This window comes from Passer montanus, unplaced genomic scaffold (assembly GCF_014805655.1).
Source record: "Passer montanus isolate IOZ18808 unplaced genomic scaffold, ASM1480565v1 scaffold9, whole genome shotgun sequence".
In the NCBI taxonomy this organism is placed as follows: Eukaryota; Metazoa; Chordata; class Aves; order Passeriformes; family Passeridae; genus Passer; species Passer montanus.
The window spans coordinates 13,829,735-13,852,384 of NW_024374367.1; the positions used below are offsets into that span (position 1 = coordinate 13,829,735).

The 22,650-nt window shown below is 40.5% G+C and overlaps 1 protein-coding gene and 1 long non-coding RNA gene across 6 annotated transcripts in view; one reads left to right on the top strand and one right to left on the bottom strand.

Annotated features, from left to right (window-relative positions):
* The window catches only part of SHQ1 (SHQ1, H/ACA ribonucleoprotein assembly factor), a 38,144-nt gene extending 16,280 nt beyond the window's left edge, over positions 1-21,864 (bottom strand). Inside the window, exons 1-12 of one of the 4 annotated variants that reach the window (XM_039695486.1) lie at positions 21,682-21,864; positions 19,629-19,811; positions 19,106-19,170; positions 18,551-18,673; positions 17,644-17,792; positions 16,849-16,961; positions 14,868-14,995; positions 10,255-10,409; positions 8,942-8,995; positions 7,009-7,132; positions 4,209-4,329; positions 2,191-3,336 (exon numbers count right to left, since the gene is read on the bottom strand). In XM_039695486.1, the coding sequence (XP_039551420.1) occupies positions 3,327-3,336; positions 4,209-4,329; positions 7,009-7,132; positions 8,942-8,995; positions 10,255-10,409; positions 14,868-14,995; positions 16,849-16,961; positions 17,644-17,792; positions 18,551-18,673; positions 19,106-19,170; positions 19,629-19,771 (1,185 nt within the window). In that variant the 5' untranslated portion in view covers positions 19,772-19,811; positions 21,682-21,864 and the 3' untranslated portion in view covers positions 2,191-3,326. Of the gene's footprint in view, positions 1-2,190; positions 3,337-4,208; positions 4,330-7,008; positions 7,133-8,941; positions 8,996-10,254; positions 10,410-14,867; positions 14,996-16,848; positions 16,962-17,643; positions 17,793-18,550; positions 18,674-19,105; positions 19,171-19,628; positions 19,812-21,595 lie in introns of those variants that run through there. The other 3 variants (XM_039695482.1, XM_039695484.1, XM_039695485.1) reach the window with 3 other exon arrangements.
* Position 21,865: 1 nt separating this feature from the next.
* On the top strand, positions 21,866-22,650 carry LOC120495699. Of its 2 annotated transcripts, none has more exons than XR_005626118.1 (2): positions 21,866-22,040; positions 22,389-22,650. It is a non-coding gene; the product is annotated as an uncharacterized LOC120495699 (long non-coding RNA). The 2 variants fall into 2 exon arrangements; XR_005626119.1 differs by having other exon boundaries at positions 21,866-22,031.

The following is a 22,650-nucleotide window of genomic DNA, read 5'->3' on the forward strand; positions in this document are numbered from 1 at the left end:
ATTCTATACTCAGAGCACCAAACCCTGGAAAACTGCCAGGAACACTCACAGCTTCACCTCCAGTTCAGGAACACAGATAATACTCATTTACAAATATTAAAGTGGTACACGTTTAAAGCTAAATATGCATGTCAATATTAGGTAAAAGTACTTTAAATTGCCAAGGGCTGGAGCTGTTCCCTGAGCAGGGGTGCAGAACTGCCTGTGCTGCCTGCCTGGCCAAGGACTCCCACCCATGCCATGGCCAGCAGGCACATGTGTACAAGAGCAGCCAAAAACCCCGTGTGAATAGAGCCTGGCACAAAGGGGAGCACAAAACACTGCAGGAAGACATCAGGCCACACAAAGGAACCTCAGCACAGCAAGAGACAGTGGGTAAACTGTTCTGCCTTCTCTGAAGGACACAGCTCCTGTGGGTCACAGACTCCTGGCAGGAGGGAGAAAAACTCTCCTGCACTAAATGCACACCTGCACTGCCCTGGTCCCAGCTGCCCATACTGCAGCCATCAACCAACCAGTGGGTTCCCCAAAAACCCTTCTCCTCTCCTTCATCCCCTTCTGCTTCAAGGAAGGTGTGAAAATGGAGAAAACCCCAGCCTCAGAACAAAAATTCAGTTCTAATTTCACCTCAGAGAGGCTGCCATATGTATCAGAGTGGCTTGTAAAAGCTCGGACCTGAAGAACAAAAGCACGCAAACCAGGCAAATTAAATTTAATTTTATTATGGAAATGAAAGCAATAACAGAAGTGACAGCAGGGTGGATGATAAGCTCACTTAGCAGGGGGATCAAATGAAGTGATGACATGTCATTATGACCTCAGGGGTTAAAGATGCAATTTTCCATCTGGCTGCATCTGGCTTTTCAACAGAAATGTTGACACCACCTGCTGAGATTTACCACAAGCTGCCTTCATAGGTCTTTGTCAAGCTTTTGTTACCCAGGTTAACATTTACTTTTCCCTCCTTTCTGGTAAGTTTGGCTGAGCAACATGCTCCCTTTCTTCTAAACAACACTTAAAAGGATTTAGGTGCCACCTTACACAATGGATGGAATTATTAAGTCACTTCACTAGCAGCTTGAAGGGAAATACTAGGAATCTAGAAAGCAGGGGGAACTGTCTTTAAGATTGCAAAGAGATGACATTTTAGCTACACTTGCTAATATCTTCCATTGTCTAAGACATTTTGGAATCTACTTTTCGCTTAGTAACAGGCACCTGAATAAAGTGAAAAAAGGAAAAAAAAAAACCTAAACAAAAACATCCTTAGAATTTCAGACCTAGCTTGTACTCCCCATCCCCAACTGACTATTAGCCACCTGTATGTGTTTTATTCAGCATCTTCATAATTTCCAATTCTGGATACACTGTGCTTAAAATAAATCAGCTTTTGCCAGCCCAGTGACACATTCACTTATTCATCTAATTTACCCACAGCCAAACTATGATCTCAAACCAAATTTGTAATCAGCCATTGACACTCTGCTGGCTGTAAGGATTTTGCTTCCACATGGCATATTTAAAAGCTCGTACCTACCAGGGGTGTTCCTCTTCACCTGGAATGGGACTGAGTGCTCTCTTTCACTGGATATATCTGTTATGGTTTTGCCTGTGCCAAACTTTCTTCTAAACCCAGAGATCTGTGCCAGCACAGGTGAGCTGAAGAGCTTGTTTCCAGCTGGTTTTCAAGTGCCCAGATTCAGCACAAAAAAGAACCTACAGTCTGTTTTAACTGTTTAAACAGAGGACCCAACCTCCACCAGGAGTTTGCTGCTTGCAGGGAAAGGAGAAGAAAAGGAAAATCCTCTGTGGATTTTGAGATTATCCTCAGCCACAAAAGGACAGGAGGAAATGGAGACAAAGGAAGTAAATAAAGCCTGTATGGAACAAAGCAAATAATAGAAATGAAACAGGGGAAGTATCCAGACTGACTGGAGATGGAAAAAACTTTAACACTGAAAGACCACCATAGTAACATCTATAAACACCTTCCCCTCCCAAAACTCTTCCACCACAACAGCAATTACAGAATCACAGAATGGTTGGGGTGGGATAGAAACTCAAAGCTCACCTCAATCCACCTCCCTGCCATGGCAGGGACACCTCCCACTGTCCCAGGCTGCTCCAAGCCCCAGTGTCCAACCTGGCCTTGGGCACTGCCAGGGATCCAGGGGCTGCCACAAACTTCATCCCTGGAAGGGAAGATGCACCACGCTCCTCTCCAGGTGCCTCACCTTGGGGAGCTGGGACCCCTTGCTTGAACACCCTGTCAAGGTATGCCCTGAATGAAAAGAGAGCTCAGCTGTTCCCTTCAACATAAAGGAACAAAACCAAGTGTTCCCATTCCCTTTGCACTTGCTGAACTTCAAACACTGCTGAACTGCACAGCAATGACTGCAGCATATGCTTAAATGCTGTCCTGATTCAGGCCTAAAAATAGGACTGGGTTCTGCAGCTCCTCTCTCTCTTGCTCTCCTAATGACAGACAGCCATTGTGCCATGTCACTCTGACAATAAGATAGCTTAATTGCCCTCTTTCCAGCAGCTGTCAGTTCTGCTTAACTGGGACATAATGTGAGAGTCTGGGAGGAAATGTGTTAATCTATCAGTCACTTATAGCTACTGTGCATTTTCCTGGGCTGGATTTAAAGAAAACTGGGTTTATGACTGACTTGCTAGTCATTATATTCATTGATATGGGCAGCAGAGGTATTACTGCTTAATGACTCATTTCTTTGTGAAAGACCCATGAAATAACTTTCTCCTTTATTTACTGCACTTTTTCTACTTAACTCCAACCTGAATTTCCCACACAGTTAAGGTGTGGTTGAAAAAGGCCTCTTCAAATTTGACAGTGTAAAATGAACTGGCTGTTTCAGGAATTCAGCAGGATTGATGAATCAAAATATTTGGAAACACCTGTAGTTGTTTTAAGGTATTTTATATATTGTTACCTCTAGGAACAGAGTCACTGAAAGCACACAGAGGATAAGAATCAACATCTGCAAACAATCATGAACAGCTATGAACTGAGGATCTTTACTTCTCCAAGAAGTACTGCTAGATCACACCTAAATGTAACAGCCTGTGCAGGCTGCCTCAATTCTGTCTCATTCCCCCTTCTGATCACAATTATTACCAAATTCCCTCTACATCCCCTGTCTTGTGCACTTCAGATATTTTATCCCCCAGAGTCTCCTGTTAAATACAAAGACTATTTTAGCCACTGGTTCAGGAGTCTGCATTGCTGCGTTAACAAATAAGACAATGACATTTTTTGTGTGTATATTAGTCATGCCTGTTCCAACTCACACCTTTTGTGGCTTTCAGAGAAGGCTGTGAAGATATAAAAAGGAAGGAAAAATAATATAAAAGCTGTATGAAAAACAGAGTACATCTGACAAGAACAATATAAAGCTTAGTAAGATTTGAACATGCAGCTTGCTTTAATAATTTAATCCACTTCCCACTGTTTTCCTACTGGTACTTTTGGTTTTAAGCCATTAAAACATGCTGGTATTCCAACCAGTCTGGCTGCAAACTACCCAAAACTCTGGAAATAAGCTATGCTGAGTCCATTAAAAGCACACAGGTGAGACAGAAGTACAGGGGTTTTGTCTGGAGGTGGCAAAATCCCTCCTTCCTTTGAAGTAGTGGAAGCCAAAGCTTCCCACAGTGCCAGGGAGAGCTGCAGGGGAAGGCACAGAGCACATGGGGATTTGTGACACTTGTTCTGGTGTTAATAATCAATTGGTGCAACTGCTACAGCCCATAAATCAATGCTCCATGCAGCTGGGAATGCTTTGCATGTGCTGTCAGTTGTGAACTGGAAGCTCCTTCCAGCCTTTATCCTGAAGTTACATAAGTGCTACATAAACATCTATCTTCATGGGAAAGATCACAATAGAATGAGAAATCCCCACAAGCTGTTTTTTATTCCCAAAAGCCCTATTAATATATTAATGAAAATTCACATTTTTACTTAGAATCCAATTCCTCTCTCCCTTCTCCAATGGTGTCCCTGTATTAAAAAAATGCACTGAATGTCTTTGCTTCTGTATCAAGAAGTGCTGGACAGACACAGTTACTAAATGGAAAAATGGATCATATTCTCACACATAGGAGAGAGAATTTATTTTACTGATATTTGTTCAGAGATAAAGCATGCTAAATACATCTCCCACATCAGCAACTACTGAAGAACTTACTTGACTTTCTGGATCCAGATGCAGTAGTCTGTAATGAAGAGATCATTAAGGATGTAGGCAGGGTCACTCTCCATAAAAATCTTGTGAATGTCCAGCAGACACTTCAACACTGCAGCTTTCCCTGGAAGCAGATTTCTGTTTTTGTGATTCACAAGAAATCATAACAGATCATCTTCATCCTCTCCCACCTGAGGGTTTAATAACCACAGTATCCACGACCTCCTTGGAAACTGGGCTTGATTCCCAGGCTGGGAACAGCAGCCCTGTAACTGTGCCCTCCAGCATGCACATCCCTGGGGATGGGGGGCACTGGGTTCAGCAGGAATCTCTGCAGGAGCAGAGCCTGCAGGCCCAGCCATGCGTGTAATTCTCCACAGCTGAAGCAGCCCCTTCCCCCAGCTCCAAACTACAGCACACACAGGCACTGCCTTTAAAAAGAGACAAACTAAGCTGAGAAGTAGCTCAGAAACAACAAGAAGTTATGCCCCACCATCTCTCTTAAGAGGAGCATTTTTCCCTTTGTGCCTACACAAATACCAGTGCTGGGAACACACAGTTCACAGCAGGGCCAAGCACATGGAACTGAATTGTGTGAGGCAATGTAAGGATTACCTAACAGCAGGCCAGGGCCTGGAATTAGGGAGAACTTTTCCTACTTCTACTACTCACAATAGTTTGGCAAAATGAAAGAAAAAACTCACTTCATGTTCAGGAAGGAGCTGACACACAGTCAGCAAATACAGTAAAATATGAAAAATGTGTTCTCAGTCCACAACCATAACACTTTCTGTTGTCAGTTTGACTTTTCCTTCATATTCAACATTCCAATTAGCTGGAATCTCCCCCCTTAGTTTTCTGATGACAGTTGCTAAAGGGTTAAGTGCTGGAACACTTAAAAAAAAATTATTTTCACCGTTTAATGGTGGGGAAAAAAACCCCCACATTCAAATGAAAACAGCCACCACTGCAAATGGAATCTAATAACCCTCTCCCAAGAGGCTGGCTCCTCCTAGGCTATGAAACCTGAACAGGGATGAAATTACATTTTACAGATTTAGAGGAGAGGAAAAAAAAAAGAAACAAAAAAGATCAGAACTCCCCCTGCTGTTCAAGCACAAAATTTGTTTGCTTATTTGCAAGTAATTCCATGCTGAAAAAAGAGCCAGAGAGTGAAAGTTAAGGGTGAGGAAGATGGCAATAAGGAGGAGGAATGGGGAGAGCAAAAAGCCATGGCAGACAGAACAGAAAAACCCCACTGGTTTTGGAAACCAAGTCAGCAAAGAAAACCTAAAACCCCAAATGTAACTAATAACTTTTAAATTGTATCCCCATCAATGCTTGTCAAATACCACTATTTTGACTAAAAAGAAGTGTGCTCTTTTACAAAGACATGATGTGTGGAATTAAAATTTTGCTGATTTTTTCAGGTTCCAGCTGTCAAGCTGTCAGCCCAAACCATTTCCAACATCCACTCCTGTTACTCATCTGCCAAGTAACAATGTACATCAGTGAATGTTACACTAATTCCCAACTAAAAATGTCTTTCTTCGTAAATCCAAAGTTTTGGATTATAGTAGCTTGATGGGTCTCTAATGAGAGGCTGCAAATCTTGCCAGACTTGAAACAGGGAATATCCTGCATCAGGCAAACTATCAAATGTCTGCTTTCAGAACATGGGCCCATGATATTTAACACTTTTTGCATAGTTACAGCTCTGCATTATACTGATCAATAAAGAAACTGCTTTTTATATGCAAATACTACTTCCTGATTACTCAAAAAACCCCACTAGTTGTGTTTAAAACCATGAATAAAAAAAGCTTCCAGTGTGTGCAACAGGAAAGTCAGAGAAGGTGTCTGCAGACCACTGGATCCTTCTGGAGCTCATTGCTGAGAGCTGCCAGACAACAGCCTGAAACCTCAATTTTACAGACTCAGAAATCCAGTCCTCTTCCCACAGACTCTTTCAACAGGAGGATAAAATTTGACCCCAGCTCTGTATGTGCCATTTGATATGATAATCTGATTTTACACCATCATGAAATTCTACCAGCTTTCATCCTGTGTATTTGGAAGGAAAGTTTAAGTCATATATCTCTATTTTACATTCTCTTCCCCCCACAGACTTCTGTGTTTTTCCACATTTTGAAGGAGGAGCATTCATCTAAAGAGAAACTGAACTTTGCTGTTACTCTCTTTTTAATGGAACAGTATTCTGAGACACAAGAAAAGAACTCTACAAACTTTTAAATTAGAACATCCTGGTAATAACTTACCCAGTCAGGCAATATTTCACTGGATCATTGAATGTTCACTGCAACACCATTTTCCATTGTGACATTAGAAGAAAGGCAAATTTCTTACCTCTCACTGAATCCTGCTCAGAAAAAAACCCCAAAGACTGTCAGCACTGCATCACTGCAGTTTTGTTATCAGAATTTTCTTTTTCACACTTATGAACAGCAACATAAGGCAGTGCAGATAAGTGAGGAGGGACAGCATCCATCTTTCCCTTAAAACTTCACTCTCTGACTGTTGTAATGTCAAAGGGATTTTCAATCAGCAACAGTTTTTGGCAGTAGTAAAGATTAATATTGCCATTTGTGTGGGTTTTTAATCCTGCAACTCACATTTAAAATAAACCACTGAAGCACTGCTTTTCAGTGATCCTTCTGTCCAAAAAATAAATCTAATGCTTTTCTCAAAGAAGTAACTCATGCTAAATAGAGAAGCTGCAGGTAACTTTAACAAGCCAAGGTATGAAGATGGTTTGTACAACTCCCAGCCCCCAAACACTCACCCAGCTGCAGAATCATGACTGTGTCACTGAAGGCACGTGTCACCAGCTCAAAGTGCCTGTACAGGGGATAGCACAGCACTCTTCTTCCAAAAGATACCAGGACATCATGGATGCTGGAGAAACTCTGTGTGCATCAGTGAAAAACCTGCATTAGTCTGTGTGCTTGTTTGTTTTCCTTTAAGGAAAAAAGCCATAGCAGAATGGGGGGAAAAAAGGAGCACATTTTGATTTATTATACTTCTAAAAATCTGTATTTGAATAGATATGGAAATGTACATGTTAAACAGAAACAAGACACTGCACACTGAGTTTGCATGGCAAGATAACAGAAGTTCTGTACATTTTAGTGGTTTGGGATTAAAAAAACTGTAGAAAACATGGGAATAAAACATCTCAGTCAAGACTTTGCCATCCTTTAGATTAAAGCAATAAATTACATCTGTCCCACATTATTACATATATTAAGGAGAAGCTATAAAAAGCCTTTTAAGAATAAAGGAAAATTAAATCCATATGATATTAACCAAATACATGTGTACATGTAAGATCTTTAAAAATGATACATGACTCTGCTTTTCATGAAAATTCTAGATATTCAAGACAGGGATAAATATACCTGCCTGGGGAGAACAGTTCATTGTCCTCCTTCATGAGTGAGGAACACCTCTAATTTACTCAGGCCAGAGGCATTAAGGAGTTATTAAAGACTTTCTTAAAAGTGATTTCCCTTCCAGCTTTCACTTTTCAAGACAAAATGCTCCATTTATTAATGAATTTAAAAAAAATACCTATTTCATCTTGAACTCTCAATCTATTAAAATTAATAAAAGCACTTTGCTGACAGCCAGCACTTCTTTACATTCTGTGACTACCTCAAGCCATTGTTCATTTTAATGGATGCCCAGCAAGCATTTAAATCATTTATGGTTTGTGATTGAATATTTAGAGGCTAAGGTGTGTACATGTCATGGCCAGCAAAATGGCAGTCAAACAAATCAGAGCTGAGGTATTCTTTTTTGTACAGAATGATGAAAACTCCCAGCCCTAATGGTTTGTCTAACAGAGATAGTTATTAAGAGTTTGGTGCCAGGACTGTGAGTTTTCTGGGTGTGAAATACACTGTTGGCACAGGCTGCACCAAGAACTGCTCTATCACAGGGTAAGCACATGCAGAAAACTCCTTCACTATGTTAGGACATGACTATGGAAAGAAAAATGTTAATTAAGACAGGGCATTTTAACTGTACTCCTTTGTAACCTGCTGCTGCAGAACTCAAAAGAAAAGAAAACCTGTTGTCACAGGACAAGTTACAACTGAATAGAACATTCAACACTAGTGGAAAAGATTGAAGGACCGGACCCAAAAATCCTGTCCAGTTTCAGTTTTGAACCTGCAAAGTGAGCCTTGGCTCAGCAGACTCAGCTCAGAGCTGGGACAGGCCTTTCCACCTTCCTGCATTTTAAGAATTAATGGATTTCAGGCCAGCTCCAGTCCTTTCCATCCCCAGCTCTGTAACAATTTCTTCGCACAGACCTGGGTGCTTTCAGTGAACAACCTGGACATGGGGAGATGGAATTCAGGCTTTCCTCTGATCTCTGCTGGTTCCAAAGGATGAGCAGCAACTCAGAGAGGGATGTGCACTTGGACATGGTGATGGTTCTGGTAATGGTTGGACCTGAGGATCTTACAGGTTTTTTCCAACCTTTATTATTCCAAGAGTATGGCTGAAAAGAAGGGAGCAGGTAAAGCAACATCTGCCCACTAACTTCTGGAGCCCAGAAATCAATTTCTGGTACCATTAAAAACAGGATATACAATTAATTAATTTTCAATACTCAAAGAGCAAACTTGGCACAGAAACAACACAAAACACCAAAAAAAACCCCAAGTAACCCAGTAAAAACACAACACAAAACTTTACTTCTACCTTACCTCCAGCCAGCACAACGTTGCACTCAGTTTCCTGATGTTCCAAGATGATTCAACCTGATTTTAAGAGAAGACAGTAAACAAGTATTATCTAATCCAACACTGCTAGCAAACTATTTAAGATAACATTCTGGCAGCAATTTAAGAACCTTTGTGAATAAGAAGCAATAATTACATTATGTGCATTGAAATGGCCACAGGACAGCATTAAAAATTATATTGCAATGCAGATGTTAAATAACTGAGTTGCTTTCCATAGTAGGATGATCCAGCCCTACACAAAAACTTTAAAATATAACAGCAACACACAGAGAAATGGTATTTTAGTGGATTTCTGTCCCTTTGCACAAAGCAACAGAGACTTGAATCAACAAAAGCCAAGCTCAAATGCCTTGTTTCATGAAAACAGCTCAAGACTTTTGGCTTGCAGAGAGGGTCCTGAAGCCAGCAGTACATGTAAAATGTCATTATTCTTAATATGTGACAGATTCATAGCATTTGAGTGGAAGTGTGGTCCAGTGGGATGATTGGGGCAAAAAGCCAGAAAGCCTTGATCTATAATCCTGGCTCTGGTAAAGAGTTGTGTGGCCTGAATGTCTTGGTTTTCCTATTAAACAGGAATAAAAACAAGGGCAGGGGGGAAAGGAGAAAAAACCCCAGAGTGTTTTCCACACACATCATACAGTTACTGCAAAACCAATAAAGAATTGCACAACTGTGGTCCTGGCAGATTTGCAATTCTGTGCAGCTCTAGCATGCAACACAACCACAATCCCAGATTATTCTGGTGAATCAGCAGGTCTGCACATTTTGTTGTCATTCTATAGTCCATGCCCTGCATTTCAGTCTGATTAAGCCAGAGTAGTTTTAATTACATGTGCCAGTATTTTGGTTAAAAGCATTAAAAACACAACTCCTTGGTTCATATCAGCACAGGAGATGTGAGGCACAAAGTTATACTTGGGAAGCAATTCCAAGAGGACAAGGTATGCACACAGAATGAAAAAGAACAATTGTTCTGTTAAATATGCATCTGTATAAACCAAGATACACAAATCAGAACTACACAGAACTGTCTGCAATCCCCTGCTACTCCACATCTCTCATATTCCAATGCAGCTGCAGAAGAACACAGGTATTTAGAGATCCCCATGTGCACCAAATCTAGAGATATAAAATCTTTCATTTTACCTTCATCACATAAGTTTAATGCCTGGGAATAAGTTCATGTTAAAAGGTATGTTCCCTAAATGGCAGTACAGGGTTCAGCACTAAGTTCCTAAAACACATTATAATCTTTACTTTTTTAAACTTACATTCTTGTCCCCTTCATTGACACGGATCTCGTAGCAGTATGCCAAAAGAATATCAATTAATCCAAGATACACGTGGTGACGGCTCCTTTTATCCAGGAGGTAAGATTTATTTGTGAACTTTCTCATCTGCTCTCTCTCTTCCTCAGAGAAGACAACTATAAAAAGTAAAAGGATAATTGATTATGAATTTAAAGCTGGCACATTCACTTTAATAGGTGGTAATACTACCTCAACAGTGTCTTTAAAAAGGAGCATGGAACTAATCACAAGTCACCCATCTCTCAAGAAAAAAGCCTAAATCACTCTTACTTTCTTTTTAACTTTTATTAAGCTCTGGTATATTCATTTCAATGTCAAGCTCCAGCACAGCACAGCATGTACACACTGATAATTTTGAACCTCTCCAGGTGCCAAGGATTTCTGTGGATGCCTGGATATCTTCTACAGGGATAAATGCACAATCAGGATCCAAGTAAAATGAGGATTCTTAAGCCCACATTGTATAGGACAAAAATCCAGAGGCAAGTGACAATTTAGAAAGAGTATGGCTGTTCTAACTCTGTTTTTTCTGTTCATGCTAAGCAGGTCAGTATCACCCCTTGAATCACAACTATAGATGATGCATCTTCATTCTATTTCTTTGTAAGTTGATTCTTCAGTGTAAACATGAACCACACTTCACTTTCAAACACTAAAACTCCCAATGAAATTAATGAAATCTAGCAGTCAAGTTTTCTTCCTTTAAAATGCAAACTCTGAAGCATCTAGCATCTACAATTGGACCATAAACACAGAAATTCCAGGTCTATTACACAACAGCAAACAAGATGTAGACTAGACAATTCCCAAAGGTAAATGTTACAAGATGCTCCTTAAATTGCTGCAAAGTGCCAGGTGTTCTAAATAAAATATCTTTCTCTGAGAAAATACTTCAATGCTGGAAAAAAGTTCTATCAATTGCCTGAAGTTTTTGAAAATTAATTATTCAAGCCTGAAACTCATTATTAACACGTCCAAGCCACCACCTACTTTGTTTTCCCTGTACTTCCAAGGACGTGGTGTGAAATTATCAGAACAATTAAAACTGTAATTACATTTCTGCTGTACTAAGCCTGTACACTTTTGTACACTTACACTGCCAAGTTTTAGCTAACAATCTGTACCACAATCAGTATTAATCTGATGCAAAGCAGCACTTGCTGCTACTTATCAAGTAAGCTAAATTGGCAAGTTTTTTTGTGACTTTGATTTTAAATTGTTTAGTGTATTTGCCAGCGGAAAAACCATGCCAGAATATAAATATGTGTTAACATACCCACATCTAAAGGAGTCAGACTTCCATCTCACAAAGTTTCTGACAGATGAGACTGCAGACATTACCTTTACATTTTAATCACCTCTTTTACTTGTTTTAAGCTGGCCATTCCTCATGTTAAAAAAGAAGATACTTCAAATTGTCCACCAGCAGCAGAGCGTCAGTGAAGCAGAGTTTAATCTCCGAGGGGAGGATGAGGTCTGACAGCCAGAGGGTGTTTTGTTACAGCCCTACTGCTATTTTACACTGTGATAACACCACTTAAATCACTGGGAGATCAGTATCTCCAGACTACTATGACACTTCCAGCTCTAAATGTGTTAGGGCACTTAGATAAAATGTGCTGGACCCACACAGAGAGCTGACTCAGTGGTCAGTCAGGAAAGCACAGCTCAGGAAGCACCTCGGATAATCTGCTGGTGAGAGCAGAGCCTCCCTCACTTCATGATCCTGTCAAGCCAAGTCTTGAATCCCACAGCTCTCCCAAAGGGAATGAACTGAGCAGAACTGACCCCTCATTTTTTTTTAACTAAAATATTATGTTACAATTTTAATGTTTTTAAATGTGTGCCTCTACCCCTGCAGGTTAAGGAAACAGCAACATCAGATGAAGGAGGAGAATGGTCAGCAGAGAGCAGGTTAGCCAGAATGAAGTTAGTTATTGATATTTGTCTTGCCTTTTAAAACCTGAACTACTTTACAGTGGAGCCTGATCATTAAGAGTTTTGCATGAACAAAAAGCAGAATTTCCTCACATAAAAACTGCTCTGCAGCAGTGCCAGGAAGGAACACAAGATGCAAAGCCCTGAAAACTGAGCAAAGCAGGTAGACAGAATTTGATAAAAAAAGAAAAGTAATCCATCTTAAACTTATGAATCCACCAGTAATGCCATATATTTGAGCCAAGCCTTACTGAAAGGTGGAACTTTGAGAGGAAATTGCTTCTCTTTCTATAAAGAAATAAGAAAGAGAACAGTCACTGTAAGCATGTGAGGTTACCCTGAACAAAATAAGATATCCTTGGAGCATATAAATGTTAGATTAAATACATATGTCAGCCTGAGCCTTTGAAGATTATTGTGTTGCCTAAAGAGGAGTTTTTTACAGTAGTGCAATTGGAAGTAGAATAAAAATGAACTTTTAACCAAGCTGAATGTGACTGTTAGAAAATACAAACCCTTTCATCTGGAATCTGTAGAAGCAAGACACTAATGTAAACTTCAGCAGCAGCAAGGAAGCTTTCCAAAAATGTTATCCCCTCCTGGGAAAGGCTGTGTAATTAATAAGGCTTTATGGAGTATTACTTGACTTGAATGAGACATTTTAAGTGTGAACAAGAGAATATACAGTAAGATGTAGAAAAAGGACAAAAAGAAAAGACACTTGGGTTAAGAAAAAAATTTCAAAAGGCAAAATACACAAACTATGCACACAAACTGGAGAAAAAAGTTAAAAGGTCAAATAAAAATAGATTCAAAGTAAGGACAGAAGAGAGATGAAAACTTTAAATGTTAATGAGAAGAGATAAACCAAAGCAAGAAAAAAAAATTGGTAATGAGACATTAGAAGAACCTGATGATTTAAAAACAAAGACAAAATAACCAGGGATAAATATAAGAGCAGTAATCAACCAAAGAAAATCTTCAGTTAATTGCAATGTCACGCAAAAAATAAAAAAGGCCATCTGTACTTCTAATTACTTCTTGCAGCCAAAGACATTATAAAGACAAAAGTAATCAAGATTTTGGCTCCAAGAAACCAATTAGGACAACAACTGAAAAGACATCAATGTAAGTCAGGAAAAGGAAGAAAAAAATAATTCTCTTTATTCAGTGTTTCCTAATAAGAAAATAAATTTTTGAAGAATCTGGTAATTTTTATGTCTCTTTCCCACCATAAACTCACTTTTACATTTAACTTGAGGAGCAACATGTCCTTATTCACAACCAAATCCTTCCTTCCCACAGGACAGAGAAGAATTGCTGATGAACTGCACCATTCCTTTGGCTGGCACAGCAATGGAAGAGCACAGGGGATCCATCCTGCTGCTGATCAGATCCTGGAACAGCCTGGAGCCACCTCCTGCCCTTCTGCATTCCCAGGCACAGGAGACCTTCCAGTAGAACCTGCACTCCCTCTCATGGTGGTTTCCTTCACCACAGCTCACTCAGGCCTAGGAACCTCCACTGATTTCAGTCACTTACTCAAACAGCACAAATGTTACCAAAACTGAGCTTTCTCCAGGGAAAAAAGGGTGGGATTGTTGGGATTAGCATCTCCCAAACTCCAGATTGCCTCTTTTGTTACTTAAATTTCCTCACGATTCACAAAACAGCATGAACCTCTCCACACAGCCCCATGAAGGTGAGATCTTTTGGTCATTCTTATAAAATAGATATCTGTTACAACAAACGGTATGGAGCAAAGATGATCCTTTATAAAGTCTCTTTTCTGTATAATTTCATTAGCAGGCTTGCCAGCTTTTTGAGGAGTTTTTCTGGTTTTGACCCTAAACACAACAACAGACATGTTTTTCCTCAGTACCTCAGTTTGGAGGAGAAACATTCCTTATCAGTAAAATCACCCAGCAGCTCTTCATTTTAATTATATTCCTTAAGCCAAGCAAACAGGAGTAATGTTTCATTTACTAAGGAGTGAATGGATAAAAACAAACAAAGGAAACCCTCATTATTGTATTCTCAAGCCTCTTGTACCTTTGTCCACTGCTTTTTAAATCAAGTGTTTATGATGGACATAATTAACAATTTCAGAGGCTGAAAAGACACCAGGAATGAAGATCAGATTACATTCACAGTAAAATACACAACATCCAAATTCTATTTTTCTCCCAGAGAAAATGGGGAAGTGCAGGTATTATCAGTGCACTGAGAACCCCTGGTGAAGGGATTATCATCATCTGCTTTAGGAATATCAGATTTTTATACAACATAGGAAATGAACAACGAACAATAGAAGAAAATGCACAATAGTAACTTGCAGTGCTCTCTGTAATCTGTGTGCAGGGAGGCAGCCTCAGTTATCTGTTAGCAGTGTTCCTACAAGGTCACCTACTCACCCTGGAAACATCCCTTCAGGCTTCTAAATGGACACAAAGTTTTCTTTGAAAAAATGTCTCTGAGACCCATAAAGTAATGTAATAAAGTAATAAATATTAAATGTAATAGAGCAATAAATTTGCTTTAAGAACAATAAGCTGTAACATAGCATCACAGCAATTATCGTTCAAGCAACAGATGTGTGTGCATATATATATTTATATATATATGTATATTCTTACCAAATGCAGGACTGTCATGTTCCTGATGACTTCCTCCCTGCAAGGCTGTCATCTTTTTATGAGCATCAATCCACCAGGGTTTGTACTTTAAAAGATGCTTAATAGTTTCAGCTTCAAAAAAATCAGCTCTAGGGAAAATAAAAAGAACTTTCATATGCTATTTATTTCAATTCATATTGTATGTGGGTACATATTAACACATCCATAGAATGCATCTCACTTGGCTCCAGGTTATTTTCCATGTTGGAAATATGTTCTTTGACTTTAAAGCCAGAAAATAATAGTTATTTTAAAAACCCCAGTATTCTCCTGTGTTTCAGCAGTCCTTACCTCCTCCACCTTCCCTGGGCCACCCAGAAGCCCAGGGAATTAATGAGCTTGCAGCATCACATGAAGCTGAACCAACCTGATTTGTTCTGAGTGCAGCTGAAGGAAAACACTCCAAAGGCTTCTCAGACAAATCATTTTGTTGGGTAGCTCTCCCAGTTAAGAGCCAGGGAATTTTTTGGGAGGAGGCTGTGCAGCTGAAGGCTACAGGTGAAGCAGGGATGGGGATGGACTTCAAGCAAGGTGGAAAAAGAAAAGCTGTACATGAATTCTGGAAGAGAGATCACCTCCATCTCAGCACAAAGCCACTGTGGTAAAAATCTGAATCTAGTAATTCTGGGAGGATTTATCCTAAAGGATTCCAGTTCTAAGCCTCCTCTTACCATCTGAACTTTTTCTTCAAGCCAAACCATGGTATCAATACTGAGAACTGAAAAAAAACCATGGGAAATTTCTCAATACCTTCTTCATCCCCCCACAAAACCTGCACACAGAATGCAATGTGCTTCCCTCTCACACTGACAGATTTTTTTGTTGCCTCCTATCAATATCAAAGCAACTTATCAGCCAGGGCACATTCTCCTCAAGGCCCCCAGAACAGTTGTTTGCCCCCATTTCCACCAGAGCTTCTGTTCTCCTCAGGAAAACAATTTTTGTTGAAGAAAGGCTGGTATCATCTGCTCTGAAACAACCAAGACACAGCCATTACACTAAATGGTGTAGCTCTACCAGTCCAGAACACAGTCTAAAAGTGAAACTTGAAATCACTGCAATTTGCATCCCATTAGAGGTTAGGAACTACTTCACTTCAGTGAAATGTAGTTCAACAAAGCTCTTCTGTTTTTTGTGTGTTACAGAAGACATGAGGATGCCTCTGAAATATCCAACTGAGGAAAAATTCCAGGCTAACTTTGCAAAGTTACCTTCTGAAACAACCCAAAATGGTTAAGCCTTCCTGTCCCCACAAAACACCCACAGTACTAATTCTCCCCACTGAGGAATACCCTCTTCTCCCACCAGATCCATTTTGCAGGAATCTATTAATAAATCTCATAGCTTTAATTTACTTTACTTATCTGAACCTAACTTCACCTGAAATACTTCAGCCTGAAAGGCCCAAAGAATAATTTTCACCTCACTACATGGAATGAAGCATAAAAGAAACACAAAGTTTTGGTTTGGACATTTTCTTCATGCTGCTGTAAAACAAGTTTCACATGATGAAAGCAAAAAAAAAAAACAAAGTAGCCAAGACAAAATTTCTTAGCTTCAAAACTCAAATTAGCCTCTCCTAGACAAGCATGGCTTATGAATCCTTCTTTCACAAGGTGAAAAAGTTCTGATTTTGTCAACCCAAGATGCCAGCAGGGAGTGGCTGCTCAGCTGCTGAAGAGGTAAAGTATGAAACAAGGGTCTGCAACAGCTGACAGCAGTCCCCCTTAAACACAGAGTAATTAAACAGTTGAGTAACCCCAAAACAAATGAGCAGTGTTTTGTGTCAGTGTCATACCAAAAATACCCACTAAGGCCTGCTCTGATGAGACAAAACCAGACCAAAAATAAAGCTGTTCTTGCCAAATCTTAAATCCAATCATTTGTGAGAAGGGAACGTGTTTCAGAGGCACTTGGCCAGGAGAAGTTCATCAGTACTCACAGGTAATGATCAGGCTCAAACTTGGCAGCCTCAGCTGCCAAACGTCTCCTCCTCCGTTCCTCTGCAGGGGTTTGGTCAGGATCCTTAATGTCAACAACATCACTGAGCTCATCCTGCAAATGGCAACAAATTATAGCACCAAGCCACTGGTATGGCACACAAGATTTATTCAGGGAGAATTCAAGAAGGATGCTTTTCAGCATTGCACTGAAATCCCTAGAAAAGCTTCAGTCTCCAAATTCAGTCTCCACTATGCAAATAAAACATCAAAATTCCAAGGAAATGCAATTATTTGAAGCTCCTTAGAACTCATGATATTATCAAGTCTATTCAGGCTATTTCATCATAAGGCAGGGAGGTTATTTTGCATTATGATAAATTTGCAATGTTAAACAAAAGCACACAACCCCAACAAAGAAAAGATAAGAATCACACACCATTTGTGACTTTTGAGAATAGTCTCACTCTCTGAAGTGGCTGTACATTAATTAATAGGCAATTGCATTGCAGTGCCCTTTTAAACATCATTAGGTAGTTATTTCCCATCCCATTTCCTGATGGTAAATTTCTTCACAAATTTCATGGTAAAAAGCAGCATCCATGTCCAAACAATGTAAATACTTTATCCATAAACAGCAATCCTGCTCCAAACCCTGTGAAGACTATAATTCATGCAATAGTAGGTTAGAGTTACATAACTGAGTTGCACTTTTCAGAAGTTGTTGTCTTGTGAGCCAGGAAGCCTACACAGCAAGTTACCCAGAACTTCCAGGAGAGAAGACAAAATTCATCTACCTGCAGCCTCTGGAACACCCCTGAGCGCAAATTCCCAAAGCCATAGGGGTGCTGCAGTGGTGGAGGGCTTTCTTCATAAGGAATCTGTTCCATTTCCCAGTCAAATTCCTCTTCATTCTCTTCAGACAGCTCAGCAGAGGCAGCTGTATCTACAGCATAGTCAGAAAATTATTGCATAGAAAAATACGTGGTATTTCCTTGAAAGGTTTATTGTGCTACTGGTGTTTGCCTGTCTTATTTTACTGCATCTTTTAAGAAATCTCACTCAACACTGAGTCATACAGATCTCTAACCCACAAGTGCTGCTTCAGACTCCCCAACTTTCAAAAATGACCATCAGGAACACTAAATTTTAAATGCACTCCCTCAGACTGAAATATGTTTTCCACTGAATTCAGTAAGATCAGCATCTGATCCTAGGAGAACCATGACAGAACCTAAGTGATGTTATAATGAGTCATTTAAGGCAGGAATTAAAAAATCAGAGACAGCCAAACAGTTTTGTCTGTTAAGTACTGATGATAAGCAAGACATGCACTAGAACCTGTGCTTTTAATTAGCTTCTCACTTGAGTTTGTAGAAAGCACAAGACTCAACTGTGTGTGTGTTCTACAGCCACTAGAGGGGTACAAAGCCCTACAGAGCATTAGCATTTTTTAAAGCACATTTTAAGCATATTTTGGAAAGATTTAAACATAACTAAACCCCTAAAGTTGACATGTGTATGATCTGCAACATATTTATTTCTGCTCTTATCCACACTTTTATTTATTCACACCCTTCTCATACCTTGGACTACTCAATAATAAAAATATTGTACTTTTCTAAATTTATCACTCTATAAATCAATAACTGTTTCATTAGACCCATGTATCATCTTGTATAAACTAGATTGATTTTGTCATACCCATCTCTTCTACCAAAGGTTTTGCTGATCTTGATTTCTTTGGAGCTAAAAGAGATGTCAGCATGTCCAGCCCCTCAAAATATTGGCCAGGAACCTCCTTGGGCAACTGAATTGTAAAAGTACCTTAAAATAAAATAGAAATATTGAATTAAAATATCTGAGACAGGTAAACGTGCATTCTTCCTCTATGAAAAAGGCTCAGAGGAAGTAGGACACATACAGATAACATTTCATTTTTCATTGATCCCTGTGCATGTTTTTAACTTTATTTCAAAACAATTCAGGATTTTAATGATAAAACATGAAAGAGAATGTTTAACTACTGAAGTCTCCTGACTTACATTGTATAAACACAAACCAACATAAGCAAGCTTTATTTAATTTTTCATCCTTACACCAACAATCCACAGAAGCTACATTCACCAACCTGATTATTGTCTTAAGTCATGTAATAATGGCTCTGCAAACAACAAATTTATTGGTTTATCTCTTTTTTTCTTGTTTTAAAGCATAAATTACTGGAAATAGCAACATTTTTGACACAGACACCAATACCTTCATCTGTATTGTAAGATGCTTTTTCTCTGCCATCCTCCACAATTCTTCCAGGAAGTGTCAATCTGCAGACAAAAAATGAGATGCCTCACTGAAAGCCTGACTAATTCTGCAAGTTAATGTCTCAGCCTATGAAAATGTAAGGCACATTCCAAAAGCAGCACCAAGGGCTTAGCTACACTCTTCTTCACAGTAATGCAATCCATGCAGTTCAATCCCCCTGGATTCCTCCCAGGAAAAGACACACTCTACAAAATCTACACCCAGAGAGTTGTCTGGCCATTTACAATTAAAAAGCCATTGTACAGTAAATTTAGAAAAGTATTTCTTTCATCTCCCTTTAACATGATTTAATGGCTAGGAACAAAGAGGCCAGATCCAAAAAAACCAAATCTTTGCATGAACTGAGCTGTCTGTAGTCAGCAGAATAAAAGCTGCAGATGAGGAACATTCTGAAGGGACCAAAATTAAGCTCATTTCCTACTATGAAGATCAACTTTTGCAAACTTTTTCCACTACTTGCCTGAGAAAGTATGGCTTAGCATAAAATTTGAAGTCTTCCCCTTCAAAGTAAATGTCAAACTCTGAAGCTCGGGCATAAGGCACTCTGATTTTCACTGTAAGGAAATCCGGGTCCTGGGTCAGTTCAAAAGCTGGAGTTATCATGATGAATCCAGCAGGAAAAGCAAACTCTGCTTGTGTGGCCCTGCAGAAACAGGAAAAGAAGAAAACCATTATTGTAGCTCCCAGTTTGTGAGAGTGAGTGGTGTCTCTCCAAAATACTGTAAGAACATTTCAGATTCCCACATAATTATCCTCCATGTGCTCAAGAAGAAAACACTGATGACAACAGTGTAAAAGTGTTACCAAAACCAAAAACCATGAAGGTACCACCTCTCTGCACCTTAATGAAACAACTGAAAGTAGAGCTGCAGTAAAGGAAAGCACCTGTTACCTGCCACAGGAAAACCACATTAAAATTCAGTCCTAAAACCTTTCAGCTTTTCCTAACTGTTATTTATAATTCCACACACAGCAGATCTTAGACCTTTGTGGTGAAGTGAACACAAACCACTATTAAAAAATCCTAAAAACAAATAATACTTCCAAAAAATAGAGCTGTGTTTTTAATTCACACACATATTAGCCAGAATATGAGCAACAGATTCAAGGTAACATCCCTCAGAACCATAGGTACGTATATACAATGGCATGCATACATATTTAGCACAAGAAAAGGAATTTATATAATGCTATTCACTTAATATACAATTGTCTGACCTTTCAATAGCTTCTCATCTCAGGTTTAATTTAAAACCCAGTTATGGATTGTTTGGGGATTTTTTTGTTTGTTTTGGAAGGTATGTTTACAAAAGGTCACACAGTTTTGAAAACTAGCTTTTTAAACTAAAATGTTATTAATATTTAAACAATTAAAACCAGAATAGCACTGTTATTTGGGAAATAACTACTTCTCACTCACTTTCAGTTACCTTTACTAAACATATCCTCATTCTGACAATTACATGAACACCCAGAAATCATTAACCATTAATGAGGCTAAATTAACAGAGCACCCTTTATCTCATATGGGCAATTAGCCTTATTTAGCATGTATGAAAAATATTAAAACTTCCCATTTCAAAGTATCACGATTCCTGGGGCAACATTCCCACCCACTGCAGGCTGAGTGGTGTTTTATGTCAGGTGTTTTATGGAATTGTATCTAAATAGGAAACACCTGGCTGGTAGAACACCTACACCTGTACACAAGTTGCACTTTCCTGTGGATTTTCTTCTTCTCTCATCAGCACAAGCACAGCTAAGAGGCACCAAAACCCCAACAGCTCATTTGGACTCTTCAGGGATGACTTGCCAGTGTGTATTTTTATTTTCCCCAGTCAGAGGTCCATAAATAAACAGCAGCCCCAAAACCAGGCCCAGCTCTCCTGCCGCACTTGGAGCATCCCTGCCCCAAATTAATCACCCCAAATCCCTCTTGGGGGGTTCCCACACAAATCCCTGATACCTCACAGCTGAGGAACCACTGGGACGCAGCTCTGAGACTCCAGGTATCCCAAATAATCACACTGCCCAGCCTGTCGTGTGGAATAGGGAGAGGGTACAGGGCAGGGACAGGGATGGTGCATGCATTAAAACACAGAACTGCTCGGTTTAGGGGGCCTGGGGACCCCTCCAAGGCAGGGTCAGCTGGAGCAGGTGACACAGGAACCCCCGGTGGGCTTGGAATGTCCTCAGAGAGGGAGACTCCTGCCGCTCGCCATGCCAAAGTTCTTCCTCACGCTGAGCTGAAACTTTTTGTGTTTCATTTCACGGGCGCTGCTCCTCGTCCTCTCGCTGGGCACCCCTGAACAGCCTGGTCCCGTCCTCTGACACCTCTTGGCGGTGTTTATGTACATGAATCTCATTTTCCTGTTCTCCACCTCCCGCAGTCTCCCCCCACCAGAGACGCTCCAGACCCCTCAGCACCTCTGCTCCCTCTCCTTGTCCTTCCTGCACGCAGGAGCCCAGAGCTAAACACCCGCCCGCGCCGTCACACCGGGCCACGCGCTGACCTGCGGCCGTTCTCCCGCTTAGCCACCCAGCAGCGAGCCCTGCAAGGGGACAGAGCCCCCGGGGAAGGCGGCTGGCAGCGAGAGAATCCCGGGATCAGCACCGGGAAGAGCCCCGGCCGTGCCCGCCCGCGTCACTCACGGACCCCACGCCGCTCCAGCCGCCGCTTCCCGCGCCCGCCCGCACCGGGGCGGAGCCGCGCATGCGCACTCGGGCGGGCCCGCCCCCCTCATGGCCGCCCCTCAGCGCCGGCCGCCCCGCGGGCTCTGCCCGGCTCCTCGGTGTTTGTAGCTCGGCTCCTTTGCGGGAAACGTGCAGAAACACAAAGATCTGACGTGAATTCTTGCTGCCTGTAAATTTGGTGGAGTTTCCTGCTGTTTGCAGGAGTTGTTGGAAAGGGAGCGATTAGCGGGCAGTCCGGGTGTGGGCAGCGTGGCTGTGTAAAGCCAGGTCGTTTAGGGTGAAAATCACAATCCGTCGTCTGGACAAATGAAAAGAATGAATTCTTATCTGCTGTTGCCAAAAACGTCTTGCACAGACTGAGCATATTTTGCTTCAGCAGCTGGTTTTCATAAAGAAACGTGGAAATTGAGTGTGTTGGGGAGTTTGTTTCTTTTCTGTGACACGACTGGTTAATCCAGTACTATTCCTGTGAACAAATGTGCTATTTCTGTTATGTTTACACTCCTCCGTCTTCTCTTTGCTGCAGATAAGGTAGAAGATGAGTAAACAGAGGAGTGACCCCACAGCATTGTCAGAGGAGGAATTCCCAATTACACAAAGCTCTTCTAAACTACTGGATTAATGCAAACACTGACAGGGTGAACAGGGGACAGAGCCTGATGGAGCCAAACAAATACAGCAGGAAGGAGAACAAGAAGATCCAAGACTAGAAAAGTTGTTTTAAAAGCTGTAATTTATTAAATATACCTCATAATGTAGAATTAAAGTAATTTTTTTTTGCCTTTGGA